The sequence below is a fragment of the Spea bombifrons genome, chromosome 8 (assembly GCF_027358695.1).
Source record: "Spea bombifrons isolate aSpeBom1 chromosome 8, aSpeBom1.2.pri, whole genome shotgun sequence".
Taxonomy (NCBI): Eukaryota; Metazoa; Chordata; class Amphibia; order Anura; family Pelobatidae; genus Spea; species Spea bombifrons.
The window spans coordinates 37,268,396-37,289,538 of NC_071094.1; the positions used below are offsets into that span (position 1 = coordinate 37,268,396).

Here is a 21,143-nt window from a genome sequence, read left to right on the forward strand (position 1 = left end):
CGTGTTGTGCCGGGAGATGCATCTTGAGGTTCTTCTGGTTTTGTTCTACTGTCAATGCAGATTTTTTACCATAGTAAACCTGGCCATCAACGATTGAGGATCTTTAAGGGAAGCCTTACAATGTCCACCTGGTCAAACTTATTTCCATCCAACCAGTGACATAACTATCTCCAGCACCGGCTTCCCCCTTGGCGCCATCTTTACTGCTATGCGCTGGGGCATGATGTCACATCCCGCCTCTGCTGGGTAGCAGTGAGCTATGGAGGTTGTGCTGACTTAGCATGGTCCTCCAGAGTGTTAGTGGGCCAGTTGAGTAGATCAGCATTCTCCCTTTTATCAGGCTATGGTGTTAGAAGGAGTCTCATCCCTAGGCCTAGGCTGAATACACTGCCTACTAGACCTTCTTCTAAACTGTCCATGGTACAGTCTTTCCAAGCCCTTAACGAGCATACACAAGAACACACTAAACAACATAAAACCCTTATCATAAAATTAAGCTCTTCTTGTGAGCAACACCCATGATCAGATTATGGTTAAAGTCGAGTTATATCTTAGGCTCGATTCACACTTAATATATTTTGCCTCGCTTGCGGATTTCGAGCGCTCTCCTTCCTGCTATAAAACATCTAGGATTCTTTTTATTCTAGAACTTTGTAAAAGTTAAAAGCTCTAAGCGCCTTACCTGCTGGTTCGGGAAAAATCCAAGCAAGATAGACACGGGATGCTGTTTGAAATGTTTAAAAAACCTTGAAATCAACTTGAAGGTCTTTAGCAGTAGGCGTAAGAGATGGTACTGTGAGATGACACCTCTGTGGCTTGTAAAATATTCAGAGATGTGTATGAACTGAACGTTGATTGTTGCTAATCAGCAGGGAGGTTGTTTTGTTGGAGATGTTGATCTGACGAGGTTAGAATCATCCTCAGGAGAACTGGTTTTTAACAACCAGATATAGTCAGCCATATGCAAGGAGCGCAGTTTGCAAACATGGCAATCACCAGTGCGCGTTATACTTGTAGATGATGAAAAATTTCCAGTTTGGCTGGCGCGGGAGAGAAGCAATCCAGTTTGCTGACAAAAACAATCTAAGGGAATGTGTGAAATGCACTGAAATAATGAGTAGCAAAAGAAATAAATCATAGCCGTGTTGTACAAATGTTTTCTGCGACACAGGTAACCTCATCACTGTCTATTCTACTTTCTTAAAACAAGGGAGTTTTTTTTTTAAGGCGCTCCAGTGTTCCGCTGTACCTGGAAAAAAAATCCTATTTTTAGTAAACCTGCAGTTTAGTTCATTTTTCACTGATTTGACATTTTTGGTGCAACGGTTTATTTTAAAAAAGCAAATTCTGTACACTAAAGGTGTCCATACACAGGGGCACGCCTCGACTGGCCATCTGGCTCACCGGGCAAATGGCCAGTGGGCTGCTAACCAACAACAATCTGTGTTAGTGAGTGTGTGTGTTATAGTACATGTGTGTGTTAGTGTCTGTGTTAGTGAGTGTGTGTGTTTATAGTACGTGTGTGTCAGTGTCTGTGTTAGTGAGTGTGTGTGTTATAGTACATGTGTGTGTTAGTGTCTGTGTTAGTGAGTGTGTGTGTTTATAGTACGTGTGTGTCAGTGTCTGTGTTAGTGAGTGTGTGTGTTATAGTACATGTGTGTGTTAGTGTCTGTGTTAGTGAGTGTGTGTGTTATAGTATGTGTGTGTCAGTGTCTGTGTTAGTGAGTGTGTGTGTTATAGTACATGTGTGTGTTAGTGTCTGTGTTAGTGAGTGTGTGTGTTATAGTACGTGTGTGTCAGTGTCTGTGTTAATGAGTGTGTGTGTTATAGTACGTGTGTGTCAGTGTCCGTGTTAGTGAGTGTGTGTGTTATAGTACATGTGTGTGTTAGTGTCTGTGTTAGTGAGTGTGTGTGTTATAGTACGTGTTTGTCAGTGTCTGTGTTAGTGAGTGTGTGTGTTATAGTACGTGTGTGTCAGTGTCCGTGTTAGTGAGTGTGTGTGTTATAGTACATGTGTGTGTTAGTGTCTGTGTTAGTGAGTGTGTGTGTTATAGTACGTGTTTGTCAGTGTCTGTGTTAGTGAGTGTGTGTGTTATAGTACGTGTGTGTCAGTGTCTGTGTTAGTGAGTGTGTGTGTTATAGTAGGTGTGTGTTAGTCTGTAAGTGTGTTACCTGCTTTCTTCACGTGTTTTCTTTTTACTTTACTGAGATAGTGGTGGATAAATGGAACAGCTTCCCAGCAGTGTTGGAGGGTAATATAGTGATGGAATTTATACATTTATACACAAAGCTATTCTGAATCTAAGATGAGATCAATGATGTATTAAGGTCTTTACAGCAGGAAAATGGGCAGACTAGATGGGCCAAATAGGTTCTTATCTGCCATGAATTCTACGTGTCTGTGTTAGTTATTATGCATGCATTTGGCAGTTGGCTTTACATACCCCAGGGTCAGAAGATGCAAGCCCATACCTGCTTAAGAAGTAAAAATATTCTGGTCCTAAATAATGTTATTCGTGTTTCTCGCGTGTGTGTTTAGTTAACACGAGGTGTCCATAAATCTTCGTATCGATCTCATGACTCGCCTGCAAGTTTTTGAATCCAATCTCTTTAATTATCATTCATTGCGCTTGTTAACAGCGCTCGTAAGATGCTTCTCCTGTTACTGTAGAACGTCAGAAAGCGCCTCCGTGCCCAGATTATATAGTGAAATGAGATATGTGTCATTTATTCCGTAGCCAGTCTCAAGCTTCACAATATATATGTTAACCGGCGTGATTCATAATATCCTGCAACTTGCTGGGAATGTGTTAGCGGTAAAGTATACCGGTATCAGCAAAATAAAACATGCTTCGGAAGATTATTCTTCGCTAATAAAATAGGAGAAGACGTGGATTAGGTTAGGATACATGAAAATCACCGCCGTGAATGTAAAAAAACAGAAAGGACCAACGGTAATAGCTTTCAGCCTAAAACATTGTAAAAATGAATCTTTAAGTCGATGTCGCTGCTGCTGTCAGAGCACAAAACCCATAACTCATTCAGTCAAAAGGACATCAGCAAACTAACAACAGTGAGGAGAAGTCGATGTGGAGGAATAACCACGTAGGAGGTCAAGGTGGCTACTCACATATATCTACAGAATACATAGACAATTATTTCGTTTACGGAACTATAGAATGTAGGGTTTGAGAAAGTTAGAGAACTGAAACATACATCTCCCCACATACAAGAATAGTTTTCATTAACCTTCCTCCAACACCCCAAGAAACCTGCTTTTCTAACACTTCATCATGTCAGGACTGGGCTGGGGGTGAAAACTGGACCTGCCGTTTGACGGCAATGGCAGCTAAATTACATACATGGATGGCGCCACTGGCTGGAGACCTTCAGCCACATGCTACACTTGTTTAGTCTTGCAGCCAGTGGCTGTGTGTTGCCCGAGGGCCAGTAAGGTTTGTGTGTGGCACCATTGCCCGTTTTGCCAGATAGTTGGGCCAGGTCTGCGTCCAGTCCTGGCAATTCAATCCATTGAGTTTTATAAACTGGTGATTCCTTGTGAAATGCATTAAACCATAGGTTATATCACTATGTTATGGCTGAATGTGATGCCTTTATATCGCGCCACCATAAAAAAGATAAGTCCCAAAAGCTTTAGGACCTCATGAGTTTCTTAAAGAAGAAAAAGACCTCTGAAGGCCATAAAGTTACCCCAATAAGGTATCATCTTCAACTAATGACTCCATCCTCGCTTGGGCCAATACACCAATATCTTTAAGAGGTTATAGAGAAAATTAGCATTGGTTTATACACTTGAATACATTTTATTTGAGACTTTTGCGTGCTATAGCGTTGTGAATGTATGGGTACACGGAGGGCCTATCTATATTTAAAGTACAGTTAGTGATCTCTCCAATTTGGCTTTAAGAATCGCTAAAGCCACACACGTTCTTTCAGCTTCTACATAATGCTGACTTTGATCTCTCTCAATCGCACATAATGCTAGACCATGTTGTGATTCCTTTCTCCCTATATGCCCTCAAGGGCAACTTCACTCGGTTCGGTTTTAATTAGATACGTTCTTGAAAAAAAAAAAGTGTGAATACAGAATTGGATCTGCACCTGAAAGGACTTTTGCTTTATGAAAGAGAGATTAAATAAATAAAAAAAGGAAGAATAGAACGCAGTTTCGGTGAAGTAGTTACGTGTTATAAACACTGTCTTAGAATTGCTGACTCCTAAAGGTCACGCCTTTGAAAATTGTTCGTGGAACTTTGCCAAATGTTTCTCTACATAACAAAGAGAATTGTAACAAAATCACACATATCGCAGCTCTTGAGCCTAAACGAAAAAATACACATTTTTTAAATCTCTTTATTGGGTCAGAAAGTGACTCCCACATATGCGCATGTTTTTTTGTATTAAGTACTATTATTTAACATTAAAAGGTGGATAGATAGATAGATAGATAGATAGATAGATAGATGGATAGATAGATACAATTACATATGTATACATAAATATAATTTTTTTAAGTACATTGATTGTTTAAGAGATCCGTGATGTGATAGACACTGCATACGGTATTTAATCTTTTGGTTGTTAGCTGATTGGCCAGTAAGTCACATCAATCAAACTGACAACACAAGGGATATAGGGACTGGATGTACCTGTAATAAAATTGATAGAATAACTGTTATTAGGAAGTGAGCTGAAAATCAAACCCAGTGTATGAATCCTAGTTAGTATCTTCCTTCACTCTGCTGGGGGGTAAACTCTAAATCCTTTACTGTGGCTTCAGGGTTCATCTGGATTGTCCACTAATCTGCATACCTGGTAACATCCCAGAGTAGGCTACCCAGAACTCTCCTACATATGGAAGAATGGCTTTGTGGGGAGTTGGGGCTAGCTGCATGACGGGGGTGGCCAAATACCTGGAGATAGAAGACACTGACCTGGAGCCTTGGAGAAACAAAGCCTCACTAGGAGACTCCAGGTTAATCCTGAAGAGCTCTCACATGTGTGGTGATCTTATTGCAGGTTCACGTGAAACCCCACAGTACGTGTTATTCATAACTGATGAAGTAAATTGGTGCAACCCAATCCCAATGCTTTCCAAATGACACATGTAAGAAAGAATTTGAGACCTTCCCCATCTGGGATTCAACAGAAGGCAGGCCACTTAAGCAATTTCCATTCTCGGTTTGGCTAATCTTTCTGTTTTGTCTATGCGTAAAGTTAATAAGTGCTAATAAGTTGCCCAGGATACTTTATTCTTCATGACACCATCACTCATTAAGTAACATTTAAGGTGTTGATTGGAAAATACATTTGTTCTTTATTGTGAATATAAACGGATCACCATGTATATATATATGCCTAAGAAGCTCTCGTGGATTACTAGACCACCGTATGATCGAGGTGTAATAAAACAACTATTTTTTTGGCACTGGCTGTTTTCTTATATCTTTACAGTTAGACATAATGTTAGGAGATTGCCTTTGTGTAAAATCAGCCATTTACATAACTTTTTTTTCATCAGTAAAAACAGATGTTATTGTTGAGTGGTATTAATTTGGAGATTGTACGCATTGCATTGCATAGAAACGCCGGACCCCGTGGCACTTCCATAAATACATATTTTGCATAAATGATTGTGATCACAGCAGTTTACTATCAAATTATTTGTTACTCTCACTAACAAGCCCGAAGACTCTTTTCATTCCTCTGAGTAAATCACTTAGATCCATAGGTATTTAATGTGCTAATTTATTTTTCCTACATTATTATTTTTATTACAACTTATTTAAACAAAGCTATTATATTATTTGGTATCGTGCAACACGAATCCAAGCTTCCAGTGCTGTTTTTTATTAATAACCGGTGGATGCTATAATATATTACATCTTCCAAAATCTTAAACTAAAATATAATCTTATTTTACATAAATATACGAATATTTTAATATTAATATTTAAATATATTTTTATTATTATCCATATATATTATTAAAATATGTTCTACTACTCCTTTTTGCCTTAGCATAGTTATAGCTTCCTCATCAGACTGTAAAAATACATAAAAAATATAAAAATAAGCCAATATTACAAGTTACAAGTTTTGTAAATATTTTATCAATACAGGAAAGGGAAAAAAAATAATGTAAAGTTCTACATGGTCAATACTAAACTGTGATAAAATTCCTATACTCATTTTTTGATGCATACATTTTTCAGAATTGACTTAAAACATAGTATTAAAGATCATTTCATAACTCCTCTTTGCAAGTCTCTTGGAAATTAGATGGTATGGCAAATTGGAAGTCATTTTTGGGCCACTGAAAAATAATGACATATTTTATTCAAGAGCCAACAATTTTTTTTTATTATAAATTAAAATATGTTCGGATATTTAAATTTGAAGGCATCCTCGTGTTTTAATTTGTCTTTCTTGTTATCTATGGAACTTAAGTAGAGTGTAAGGCAATGAACAGAGCGTGGATTTACATGATAATGCTATATTAATATAACAAATGTGTGAGCACACGGGGGATTCCAAATCCAACTAGAAATAGTATAATTCACTCAACTGAGGAAATTCTAATTTAGCGATCTAATTGAATACAAATACATAGCGTGGGAAATAAGAACAATAATTACACAGAGAAAACAAGGTCTGCGGGGAGTTTTTGTGCTATACATGTAAGTTACATGCAGTATATCTGTAATACACGCATAATTACTACTCCTCTTTGGGACCCAAGTTCCTCTGTCACTATTTCTTCTCCGATGTGTTGTTTTATTCTAGTCGTTTTAGCCCAGGGTAAGCATTGGCACGGGGTAAGGAGGTTCTTTTATTTTTCAATAAAATCCTACAAAAAAAAAGATTCCATATGGATCCCATGTAGGGCTTTAACGATTACACACTATTCACAGCACACAATGAATATGAATGGTCCTACACTACTTTTCTAAGAGTTACCATTTTACCAAGCAGATATAACCTAAAACTAGAGGGCCAAAGACTATATGTAAGGACGTTTACATTGCTGAGAGAGAGTGGTAGATAAGTGGAACAGCCTCCCAGTAGAAGTGGAATTTAGAACCTGCATGGGATAGCCATATGGCTATCCTGAACCTAAGGCCAAGGATTGATTAAGGTCTACATCAGGAAAAATGGGCAGACTAGATGGGAAATACTCTTGTGCCAAGTCCCGTGCGATTTCACGTATCGGCTAATCGCTTTGTATTTAAAGACAAAAATATTTGCTTTATTTTCTGTGGCTCCTTCCTGCAAGCGTTTTTTTTTCTGTCGGATCTGCAATAAATCGCTCGTCGTCGTGTTTGAGTCTTAAAATATTTATGTGAAGGTGCGATTTCGCAGGTCGCACAAAAATAAATCAACGCTTTTTTGAAACTGACATCACAGGCATTAAAAAACAATTTGAAATATGAAATGATGAAAACGAAAAGCAACAAGTGCTGGCTAGAGCCTTAAAAGTCTGAAATCCCATGCGCGGAATCGCTCGACGCAACTACAGCCCTCTGTGAATAAGAATCAGAACGCTTCTTAAAAGCTGGACGGACTGTCAGAAATGTCTCTTTTGGTTCTTTGAGTAGAATGTGAAGCATTCAGATTGTTAGAAGCCTTTCTGCCTCTACTCACTTGCTGCTCATTCTGCAAGTCGACTGAAAGATCAAACTGATTTGTTTTTAGTTTTTTGCGAATTGCGAGAACACGGAGCTCGCACTCTTCTGCGTTACCGTCCATTACTTTATTCATGCGTTTTAGAGTCATGGGACACCATCTTCTGAAATTCCACCAGCTCGATGTTATACCCCGAGTTGCGTTTTTTCTTAGCTTTTATGATGAGGTCTTTTTGTAGAGCTGAATATTTGTGAACGTAATGTATATTTGTAGAGGTTGAAGAATAGATACCACTATGGAAAGAAGACAGGGCTTAATTGAATGTGAAACTGTTAATGGGGGGGAATAGACCTAATGAAGGAACGAGCGGTGGGAAATTGTGAAGAATTGCACTGTTTGAAAGCAGAAGTTCTAATACGATTCAAAGAAAGGACAGTAATTTGGTCCGAATAGGGATACATTGTCTAATGGTAATGGTCAGCGTGTCTAGCTTTTTATTCATAGGGAAAAGGTATCACGTCTTGGATTCGATGAGGTGCCGTTGTTGGTTGATTGGCGTATAGGTTTCAACCCTTCTTGTGAAAGACCTAGAAAGGTCGAAACGTTGTCTGTTTTGTGATGGAGTCAAAGTCACGGAACGCTTGTACTTCTGTAATTTTGGTGGGTTTTTGTTTATTCTTCTCTACCATTTCATAGCATGTGTTGGGTGCCAGGATTTCATGTTATGGGTTTCTGGTAAGTTGAAGGCAGCACAAGACCCTCAGAGAGCCCCCTGTCTGACGGTTCAGTATATCAAATCTGAAAAATGTGTTCTTCGTCTGACAAAATAAATCGAAACCAGTTTGGAAAAAAAATCTTATTTAAAAAAGCAACAAATTATAAGTCGCTAGCAGAGCATACTGTATATTCACCTTGATAAGCAGTTTGTACTTCATGCAGCCTGGGATTGAAAGACAAGCTTCCTGCCGACGGAAACAAAGCTAGACAAATGTCATCTCTTGTTACCTCCACACTGAATTAATGTGCATAATAAATGGGCTGAATTGAAAGTCAAGTAAATTCAGCACGAATGACTAATAATGGACACGCCACAACCAGCCAACACGCTTTTATCTCGACATCACTGGCTTAATTACACGAGACATATGTAAGAGAATCACTGTGTTTCAGCTATTAGTTTGCAGCCATATGGTAAGATCAATATGGCACGGCTGATTATACGTTCTCAACAAAGTCACCAAAATGGCTCAGTGTGTGCTATGATGTTGCTCTGCTATCTCTGTACTGTACAGAACGCTCCGATGTAAGGAAATGCTGAAAAAAAAATATGGAATGTTTCGTTTCTAAGTCGCTTTAGCCTGATCATACCTTTTTACTGATATTAAAGCAAAAAACTATATTTTATTATACTATGCACTGATGAGTTATAGTCATCCACTTGTTTTGGTGTATTATATAGAAAGGCAGATAAAAGAAAGTAACACGACAAGAAGAAATGCCCAATACGAACATAGGTGCCCATGATTTGGGTTGAGTTTAGTATTTTGAAGTTGGTATCCTAATCTAATTGGGATGAAGGATGGTTTTATTAGAACAATGGCTTGTATTTACCTGACTAACATTCTGGATTCTGCATGGCACTCTACTGAGACCACTCATTTATTTAAGGTCACTACTCTTTGTTTCAGATCCATCACATCGTTGGTCTCTGTTGGACTGCACTCTCCTGGTTCCCACCCTACGGCACTGATCAGACTTTCATGGTTTTCTTTCTCCAGTAACTTTTCCTCTCTCACTTGGCGTGCCTGATGGCTTAGTTCTATGACCTCTTATTTTTCCACTTTACACCACCTCCCTTGGTAAACTGACATCAGCTCGACCTTTCTTCTCCTAATAACCCTCCTCCTCTCTTTGATCGTGTCCCTATTTGCTTGAATGTCTACACAATTCCTGAAACATAGTTTCTCTGACTACTTATCTTCCCTCCATTCAGTGCTAATATTCTTTCCAGTCTCCCAAAATGACAACCATAACCATAATTTCTACAACACAAGCCTTGGGCAAGCATTTTTTTATTGGTATACAGGACAGTTTTCCATTTTATGATAGGCTATAGTCTGAACTGAGATTACGGTTAGCTGTTCCTTTTAAGTGAATCCCACCTGCTGGTCCATGTTTGACGCTATAAGTGATCTCAAAGAGGACATTGAGGCCCGAAAGATCAAACATGACATGCCTGTGGTCCTCATCAGCTGTCAGCAGCTTGGCTCTTGACTTCTGCGTAATGACTGGATACAAGTAGACAAAAGTAGAAAAGTGCATTTAAGTACGAAGAAGATGTTCATAAAACATACATTAAGTAGATAATGACAAGATCATTTTAGTCCTTAAAGTCTGATTTATCAAGCTCCTGGGATCAGGAATATTATAAAGATTAGTGTCATAAAAAAAGAAAAGAGCTGGAAGCTTTTGAAACCTGCTAAGCTGATTAATAAGAACATCTTTGCTGTAATATTTTTCATGAGGTTAGGATAAAGTCTATATTATGCATGTAGGAAAGGAACACAAGACCTTTAAGATGCAACCTTGTTATTCATCAATATTCATACGTATCCTTTTTGCCTTTTCATCTCCTAATTTGAGAAGAAGGGCTTTCGCGAGAGTTTCAGACGTCAATTTTATTAGACATTTGCCATGATTAATTATTCTTTCCGCAACATTAATTGTACGAGCTGTAAAGTCATCGAACCTTTTCAGCACTATACAAAAGCCTACGAGGCACTGTAGAATTTGACTATTTCGGTGCATTAGCATAGACGTTGCTTTCGCATTCTGCTTCCACGTATGCAAATTGAATATCAATTGGTTATGCCCTACTTGCGATCCGGGCATTTTATTGTTATTTGGACTATGCTTTCTCGCAGTGACTTGAAGCTAGGCAGGCAATGTTGCAAATCTGTTGGCTTGAATTTACATACTATGCATCCCTAGGCAAGGCGTATTTTTCTGTATGTTTTTGTAAGTCAACTGTAAAGAGAACTTGATGGTATGGCTTCTGGAACTCGGATATGTACCCATTTCGGGTGTTTGCACGTATTCTTTTGTAAGTAATCCATCCTTTTTTTATTTATATGGATACTTGTTACTTGTGTCAAATCAATATATCCCAAGTGTCCCAGATTTCACTGGGTGCAGTCATGATTTTGGGGCACTGTCTTGTATTGCTGCTCCTTCTTGTGTAGTTTGGGGATCACAGGCCAGTTGGTGGATCAAAGGCTTGCGAAACTGTAAAATAAATGGCGGTCAGTGTATTACAGCATCCAGGTGTTCACCTAACAAATCAATGAAGCTAAGCACCACGAGGTGGCTCTCCAGTTATGGTGAGCGGGTAGTGCCAACCATGAGCCCTCCTGGAGCCAGCTATGAACAATTCCGGCTCTGGCCAGCCCTTCCCCCATCACTGAACTTTCATCTTTATTGGTATTTACAGTTTGAAGATGATCAACTGCTGACATCTCTTGATGACATCAAAATCTTTTAGGTAGAGAAAAAAATGGGAGGTTATGGGACTCCGAGACATAGAGCCATTCAGGTTGGAAGATCCAAGAGTATATAAGAGTACATATGCTCCCGGGGATAACCGGATATTGTGTTTTCTCCATTCCAGTATAGTTTAAATTCACCAACACAACAAATTCACCAACAATTCATGATGTATGAACATCATGAGATTGCCTAGTGTGAGTATTTTTCTAAAACGCCATTTTTTTTTTTTTTAAAAAAGGAGGTCATTGCGGTATAGTCAGGGAGTCAAATAAATTCATAAAGGGGAAGGAGTGGAAAGGGTGACATCAATAAAAAAAAGAGGCTCTATTGTGTGTCTTTTGGAGTACAGTTTTCACTGGGAAGATGCCATTGTAGGAATTATTTAACATATAATTTTTTTTTACTAATAAAACGTAACACCCTTATTAACCTTGATGTCTTCTTATCTCTTTTTTTAAGTACAGAAAGAATCTTCGTGAAAACTTTTCTGTATGCAAAATCTTGACTGAAATCATAAACTTCCATATAAGGAAAATAAAAAAAGGGAATGCCATCTGGTGTATTAGATTATTCTATAATTTGCATGCCATGTGCAAGAAAACATGTTTAAATTGTAGAAATATGTTCGGTATGCCAAGGAAGTTTTCAAAATTAATAATACGCGCAATGGGATTGTTACCTAGAAATAAGTAGTTTTGTTATGTCTAAAAATGGATATTTTGTTTATTTCTTGGTTGAGTATTGAATAATCTTAGGTTTGTTCAACATATATGCTATTATGTAACAGTGCAGATATGGATCTAAGTAGTGGAGTATCCTATGTAGGACCAGCCCAACGATGTGCCACCGATGCCCCCTCGTACTTATCCTTGCTTGCATTAAAACATAGGAGTTGACCCAAAGGTACGTCTCTCATGAGTTGGGTCTGCGCTGATCCTATGGTAAGACATTGTATGGGTTCAAACTGGCTTCTTTACCTTGCTCTTGAATTCTGCAACTTTCTAGAGAGAAAGTGGCCAATCCCTTGTCATTGTTATTGATCTAGTGGGCCGAGAGATCTGTGCCTTCCATGCCTCATATTAGGCTTCCAATATGTAATTTCCAACCAAAATGACTAGGGAGTCCAGTGTGTGACATCATAAATCGGGACACAACAGCCATCGTGACCACAGATCGTTCAAAAACTGAAAATCACATCTGCTGGTCTTGACACCAATAGAAAAAGAGATCATTAGGAACATGTGTCTGTGAGCTAATATGTCCTTATATATCTCAGTTTTCTACACATTTTCCATTACATTACAGCGCTTGTAGTCCTTCTTATTCTAAATTGGGTTATCATACTATTTTTAAGATGTCCATTGTTTTGTTCACTGCTTTTTCTGTGCTTGTTGCACATCTGTGGTGCCACCTTATTAATATGTTGAGCTTGGTCCTCTCCAACACACTACACCACCACTTTAGAAACCAGACAACAGAAAGAAAATCAACCATCCTCTTTATTTTACATTCTGTATGGTTTTTGAGCACTTTATAGGATCGTTTGTATACATAAAGTGTTAAGAACGGACTAGACAATCCTTGCACTGCATTTAGTCTAGAAAACATCTTCCAATTGTTTACCTAGAACAAGACGCATAGCACTTTGGTTGTATAGATGTTCTATCTTGAAGAGGTTTTCCTTAACAGCTACTTACACCTTTGCAAAGGGTGCCCGGGAGCAATATGAAAAGCTTTCGAATATGCACAACAACATGAACAAGCTTTACGACAATTTAGGAGACTACTTCACCTTCGATCCTAAAGCTGTGAGCGTGGAGGAGTTCTTCGGAGATCTGAGCAGTTTCCGTACTCTCTTCTTGGTGAGTTATCATATTTTTCAATTCGTTATTTTTCCTGCTAATTAGAATTTAAGAGGAGCAAAGTGTTCAAGAAATATTTCATTGGAACGGCTCAAAGTTCCAGTAAAATGAAGCCAGTGATGACAAAGTAGGTTAAAATGACATCATTTCTTAAACATTCTTAATTGTATGAGTCTATGTGCAAAGTATAGGCGTCTATGCAAACACCAAGAACATTCAAGAATCTTAGGTAGGAATTATTATATGGCATGCAGTTTCGTGAAATCCATACCATAGATATCAAATTTGCAGAATAAATTTGTGCTTCTTGAGCCCATTATAGACGGCTTGGTTACAAACATGGAAAATCACTCATTTTACTTTGTATTCATGAAACTGGAATGTATACAATACTTTGTTCCATGGTGTTGTCATCTCCTACAGGCCTCGGATGTCCAGTTCATTGGGGTCTATTGATGGCTAAATGCATATTGCCCTCGTGTTTTTACCCATATAAATGGAAGAGCTTTCCTAAATATCTTTAGGACTTCTTTATTACTAAAGCCCCTTCCCATTCATTCATCCATGCATTCATTCAGTTGTTCTTATGTTCAAATATTTATCCAAGCATTAAGTTTGCAGCCGAAACATTTCTTTTGTCTGTATATCTATTGATTCAATTGATTTCATGTTTTGCTCCATGCGAAAGGCAGCGGCAGGTAGTCTGATGGCTAAGAACTGACAGCTATTGTTCTTGAAATAGATATGGAACTTTCAGCTGTTGCCTTTAGTAGCTGATGCGGCAAACAAACATTAATATGATGAACAGGAAAAAAGAGAGAAACCAGAAAAGTGATAAAATAAGGTAATACGAGGCATGATCTTTAGCAGAAAATCTCAAACAAGTGAATAAAAAATAACAAATCTTACAATAGAGACAAATTAAGTGGCTACCTAGAACATTGAGCTGGCACCACCATGAGGTTGCTATCTATATGGATGCAGGAGGGGTAACAGGCAATAATATAGTTTACCCAGGGTACTAAAAAATACCTTGCCACAATAATTTTGGGGTTTTTTTGCATTTTTTGCACCCCACACCTGTTTTATTTCATTATTTTCCTATCACACAAATGCAGTAATTTTCATTAAAAAAATAAAATAGTGTACTGCAAAGTCACCCGTGAGTAATGACGAACTTCAAAGGATCCTGTAGATTTTATGTTTTGCTCAAAGATTACATTTTTTATCATGCTTCAGACGGTTACTACGTTTCGGCCGGGTACGGTTTCTTAAACCTCTATATCACCGAACCACATAGTTAAGAGCCGTAGTTTTATGGAGCTATCCGTGTCGTCATTGCTCAAGGATAAAACACCGTCAGAGCAATAAGGTTTCATATTTATAGAATGTTAGGGAGAATAGAAAATGCAGCTACCAGGACTGTCTGGCAAAACTGCTAATCATTTCTGTTTTACTTACACAGCCTCCAGCCATGAAACTATCTTATAGGACATATACGGGGAATTTATAGTAAAAGGGAACTTTTACACTTTCCAGGTGCTTATACTGAAATGCTGGCAGTGCAGAGAGGAGGATTTACTATTCTGCTTTAAAACACTGACCAGTGATTTCATTGTTTTATTTTTTCGCCTTTCCTGGAAGAAGAGGACAAACTGGACTTTTAGTTCCAAGTAAAGGCTTATGTTAGGTTTCTTTATCAGTTTAGCCTATAACTACCATCTCTAAGGGGCTGAACAGCCACTCCATCTCAGGGCTGGGCCAACAGACCTTCTACCCAGAGTTGAGTCAACGACCACTCCATTTTAGGGCCAGGCCAATAATCACTTTACCCAGTGCTGTGTCAACGACCACTCTATCTCAAGGCTGGGCCAACAGACCCTCTACCTGGAGCTGAGTCAACGACCACTCTACTCCAGGGCTGGGTCAACAATATCTCTACCTAGTGCTAAGTCAATGACTGCTCCATCTCAGGGCTGGGTCAACAATATTTCTACCAGTTCATCTCAGGGTCAAGTCAACAATATCTGTACCCTGCACTGAGTAAATCGCCACTCCATCTCAGGGCGTCACCTCCACACAGCATCACCACACAGTGCATAGCCCCATCAAGCAGCTCCAGTGGCAGTGGTTTAATTCATGTGACAAAATTAATGAGTGCATTATAGTAATAATGACCCTTAAATGACCCTCACACAATACAGACTGAACTTCTGCAACATACCTACCTACAGAGAGTGAGAGTGAATGAGAGTGTGAAAGAGCATGAGAGAATGAATGAGGGCGACTAATTAAAATTACGTGCTGCTTCATTTTCATTCTTTCCGTTCAGTGTCCCTCCTCCTTTTCGAAGATTAGTATGAAATGACGAAATTGGCAAATTTTGTTAAAATTGGTCACCTTATCTTAACGTTGGGGCAGCTCTATCTTCAATGTGCAGGATCAGCGTGGGGCATTGGTCAATACTGGGCAAGTGATCAAAACCAAGCAGCTGCTTTATATCTAGACAAAGGGCTAATGAAACCATTAGATGGAGATCAAATGTCTAAACACAAACGAACCTTTGAAAACAATAATTTCACAATGTGTGCGTTTGATCTCCAGAAAGATGACATTTCCTCCAGTGGGTTTCTGGGTGACTTCGTAAGTGATAACCCCTTTTTACAGAAAAAATCCAAAACAATCAACGTCGCTCAAAAGCCTAATGATTATTCTTACGATCAGATCACTTGCATTAGAGAACATAGCAACAGCCTTGTGGCTGTTACCTTTCCTCAACATGTATTATTTTTAAAACGCTTGGCTATAAACTGTTCTTTTCAGTGTATTCTGGTAAGTTTTAACTTGTCTTCAAGTTTCTATGTTTTTACCCCAACCGCAAGATGAAGGGACGGATTCTCATGCCTTCTGCAGCTGACTCTTTCATATAATGCCCTGATTTAACTCCATTTCTCAGTTGGTACAATACAGATGAAATTCCTGCTTGAATACAGGTGGCTTCATTTGGAGTATATATTTTTATTTATTGCTGAAGCGTTTCCATAAGAGCTATTGTAAGGAGCATTTTTGTAAAACATGTAGCGAGCCCCTAGAATGGAAGAGAAGACTGGCTATTAACGGGTTAATCTTGGAACCTCCATCCCGGCAGCGGTCTGCGGCGAGCGATCCGTCGTTGTTAAAGGGACAGGCGCAGGAATTATCCGTATGAGCTGATTTCTGTGCAGGTGCTCAGAGACGAAGATCACAGTTAGTTTCCAACAAGCGAGAAACAACCTGCGTAAAACAAACGCGCGAATCTCGCTGGAAACCCGCTAAATACCCATAAGGTTGCACTGTGCAGATTGCTAATTAGGTAGAAAATAATCACACAGATGTATCAGTTTGCTGCGAGGTGCTTCTAAATGAGCCCTCAATATTTTCCCAGACACACAAGACACCGTCGTCCTCTTAACTCAGTCTGAAAAGGATGTTGTCCAGGAGTTTACTTCTTTTATGTAGAATAATAAAAAATCACTATTTTAACCCCAGATCGTGTAACAAGTAACCTTGGTAGACACCTTGGTCGGCGTGCATTTGCAACCTTCAGGGCTGTTTCTTCCTCAACAGGGATTTTCATACCTCCCAAATATCCCTTATTCGAAGAAGCAGTCCCTCTTTGGGACTGAAATGCCTGTTTCCTCCCTGATGTCCCTCAGTTCCTTCATGGCAGAATATAAGGTAACATTTCAAACCATCAAGGACACTTGTTCCAGAGGGTCTGTTTAGAGACGTGCCTATCTGACCCTTTGAATTATTTATGGACATTTTATTTAGATAATTTAATTTATTTTTGCATATTTTACTGTTTCTACAAATATTATTGTAACTGTTTGACCTTGTGATACATTTATGGCCGCCGAACATTCTGAGCTCCTAAAAAAAAAAAAAAAAAAAAAAAAAAAAAAAGACACCAGGAGAAGAAAAATAGACATAGGAATTAGGGTCTCAAAGAGGGACTGACCTTCCTTATTCAGGAGACTTGTTAGGTATGCGACACTGTATAGCGAATGGCTTAGCGACACTAAAAATAAAACATTGCGCTTCAGCGTAGAGGAACGTAACGATAATTTATGTGGCTTGGAATACCGATGTACACGATTGGATAGGGCATTAATTAATCTAATTCCATCCGCCGATGCTGTAGTCTTTTAATTGCATTTCAATGAATGCAGGTTGTAAATTGAATTGATCAGATGAATGCTTTCATCTTCCCCAGGCCCACACGCGTTTCACGCTGCTGTTTGACATCATTTATAAATAAATAAAAACAATCTGTCTTTCCTGCGCTGCCGGTAGTTACCGTTTAACTCTGATTTTCATCATTTTTAGTATTTATCACAAACTGGTAAATAAAAAAAAAAATATATAAAAAATCAACTATTCCTGCGCTTAAATAAATTATTACACAATGTGATAAAAAGACGACATTTCAGGAAAAACGGTGTCTAATGGGGATATATTAAAATGTAACAGCTGGACTGTCGGTGGGCCATGAATATGAAAGGATTCCGGTGCAAAGTTTGAAATGTTATCTTATTGCCATAGCAACCATCCCTTACAAAAAATTACTGCAGTTTTTCTGAAGTAATACTGCAGTTTTTTGGACATGAAAAAACTGCAATACTGCACTTTTACTGCAGTATTACTGCACATTTATTGCAGTTTTACTGCATTTGTACTTCACTGTACTGCAGTATTACTGCACATTTACTGCACTTTTTTTTTTATATTGCAAACCTACAGTTGTACTTCAATATACTAAAGCTTTATTGCATTTGTACTTCCGTACAAAAATAACTGCAGTAAAACTGCAGTACAGTGAAGTACAAATGCAGTAAAACTGCAGTAAATGTGCAGTAATACTGCAGTAAAAGGGCAGTATTGCAGTTTTTTCATGCCCAAAAAACTGCAGTATTACTTCAGAAAAACTGCAGTAATTTTTTCGTAAGGGATGGTACGCTCCTAATGATGAGACCATTCAATAGGTTTCTGTAGCCTCTTTTCACACTTCACGCCAGTCGCTATCTGTACTCACGCCTTTGTGTGGCCGTTTTTCACTAACCAAGGTAATTTTTTTTAAGAACTAATATTTTTTAAAATAATTTTACATTACAAATATTTTTATTTTACAAAATTAAAAAAAAAAAAAAAAATACATGTAGTACAGCTACATTCTTTATGTGCACATATCTTGAACATACCCCGAATATTGAAGGTGTAAAAATCGGTAGGGGTATTAAGAGGCGCACAGACCTCCATCGGCTTTACTGCTCCCTGGGCTGCTCACAGAAGATCAGAGGATCTCCCCAACTGGATATTTCCAGAAAATTGAGACTTTCTTATGATAATTGGGACTGTTGGAAGGTGTGGTTTGAATAGAGCAAAAATTGGACAGATGTAGTAAATAAGCTTAACGTTTTTGGGAAGTGAGCCCCTTGCATGGCCACATGATTGGTGGGCACGGATGGGTAGAGAAGCCCGCCACTTTGTGACCCTCTACCATATAACTCTCAATAAGCAGGTTCAGGTCTGCCAGAAAAAAAAGGATTAAGAAGTTTGTGTATTTTTATTTTCTAGTAGTACTAATAAATTGCATAAAAATATGTGTGAAAATATATTATTCGGTGCCAAATTTTATGTCGCATTGTAGGAAGCAAATAAAAAAAAAGTAGCGGACTAACCCGTTATCAATACTGAGCAAAAAACGTGCTAATGTTTTTGCTCCAAATAAGGATCTTCTTTTTTTAATTAATTCTAAAAATTCATGCTCTAAATGTTAATTTATCAATATTCATGCAAAACGGACACCAATGTGCATTCCAAAAAGCAGGGATTCCCTTTCATCGCCTGCTTAGATGTGGAGATAAAGACCTGAAGTAAAAATTTTGTTTAAACAAACAGGTTTCTGTAACAAAGCCAGTATTTCTCAGTTTAAGACTAAATGGAAGTGACTGCTTTCTAAACGGCAGACAATATTTTTAACGTCTGGCGAAACCTCCACCCAAAGCCTAAGGGATCTGCCAGACATTTTTCCTGTATTATATTGATGATTATAAGCTGCACTCCTGATTTTAGGGGTTAAATTGAGGAAAAAAAGTTGGTCTATGATCAGTACAAAAAGAGAGCAAAAGATAGTCCCCTATGCAGGTCTATATTGTCCAGACAACTTCTCAATGTGGTTGGGGATGCTCAAGTTCTCTCGGTTCTTCTATGTCTCTTGTGGCCTCGTGGCCACCATGTCACACATAGACAGGAAGAGATAGAGCCAATATTAAAGATGGCCCTGGGGGTTGAGTTGAGTTGAATCAAGCTACTTCATTACAGTTCAAGGCTGGGATTGGACACATTCATGGAAATTAATAGCATAAGGGGTTGTCCATCATCACTAGAAGCCTCAGACCTAAAGATATAAGAATGTGAATGTTTCATAGAAACATAGAATTTGATGGCACATACGACCCATTTGGCCCATCTAGTCTGCCCATTTTTCTTGGTGTGAAGACTCAAACCTTATTCAGTCCTTGGTCTTGTCTATGGGAGCCATGTGCCTATCCCATGCATGTATAACATCCCTCACTGTATTAGCCTCGACCACTTTTGATCGGAGGCTGTTCCGTTTATTTACCACCCTTTCAGTAAAGTAAAACTTCCTTCCATTACATCTAAGCCTCTGACCCTCTTGCTGACCCTCTTGCTTTAGACTATGACCTCTTATTGAGGATACATTCTGAATGAGCCCACAGACCAGTGCTTCGGAGAAGAACCGGAGCCATTCTCAAATCCCATGGCTACTCTCGCGGTCAAAACCTCTGCGTGTAGATTTGATGGGCCATGTCCTCATTTTACTTTTATTAGCTCAATTTGATTTTAAGACAGTCGATGTATCCTAAGTCTGTGGTTCTGCTGGTCATACGTGACCACACGTCCTGTGTAGGCAAATTCATCAACGGAGACATTTTTTTCCTGCGCTGTGTTCCCCGGAGACGTCAAGGAGCCAAAAACTCTGGCAAAGCACATTTCCAGGCAATGCATTAGATTAATGTAATCAGACCGCTTATGCTATTTACTGTTATTGGACATACGATTACATATAAATTAATCTCCGGCCAATCTGTTTGAAGACTGTTCAAGCTTTTGATGACATTAATGTATTATTGATCAATAAAATGCTAAAGAGAGTTGTAAGAGCCTTCCTCCGACCGCAGTATAGATGGATGGCACATAAGACCTCGCTGCTGGTTTTCTGCATCTGAGTGAGTGTCATTTTATTCACGGCGCTGATGAATCCGGGTTCGCAAAATCTGTTTATTCATTCAGGAAATGCACTCCAAGAACAAAACATCCTAAAAAAAATAAAAAGAATTAAAATAGTATATTAATATCCGTGTTAAAAAGGCACTTTTTCCTATTTTTTGATCACGCACTAGCGCATGTGCTCTCTCACAATAACCGCTTAAAATGCCTTGCGCATTAACAACCCTTTATTTTACATCACACTCTGGTATTGCTGCAGAACACAGAGGCTGGGGGTTCTAGCGCTCTATTACGATCCATTAACTATTTATGTGATTAAGCTCATTATTTAGAATACATTGTACTTACTGTTATTAGTTATTGATTATATAGCGCCATCATATTCCGCAGCGCTGTATGATGGGTAAACAGGACATAAGGAATAGTGTATAGCATAACAAGTTTCAATTACAGAGATCCAAGGTAAGGAAGCCCCTGCTCAAAAGAGCTTACAATCTAGAAATAAAGTTACATGGTTACATAGTTAGATAGGCTGAGCATCTAGAAAATCTAAGGACAAAGAGGGACTGTTTCTCCTGAAAAGGGGCATTTGGGAATTATGCTATAGGCAGTTTCTGGGGGGAAAAATAAAAATGAATTTGGTTATGTTAAAAGCTGCGAATACAAGATTTCCACCCCTGGCACAAATGTATATACATATTTTCTATCATTCCTGATATAGGAGTTACAATCTAAAATGCACTGAGAAAGGAGAGATTGGCTGACACCGCTCGTTACTGTTTTATGGTTGAATGA

General features: G+C 38.6%; 1 protein-coding gene across 1 annotated transcript in view; it reads left to right on the plus strand.

The window, feature by feature from the left end:
* The window catches only part of DIAPH2 (diaphanous related formin 2), a 474,990-nt gene that overhangs the window by 357,744 nt on the left and 96,103 nt on the right, over positions 1–21,143 (plus strand). The window contains exon 25 of the mRNA XM_053473147.1: positions 12,891–13,055. Coding sequence (XP_053329122.1) covers positions 12,891–13,055 — 165 coding nt within the window. The remainder of the gene's footprint in view (positions 1–12,890; positions 13,056–21,143) is intronic.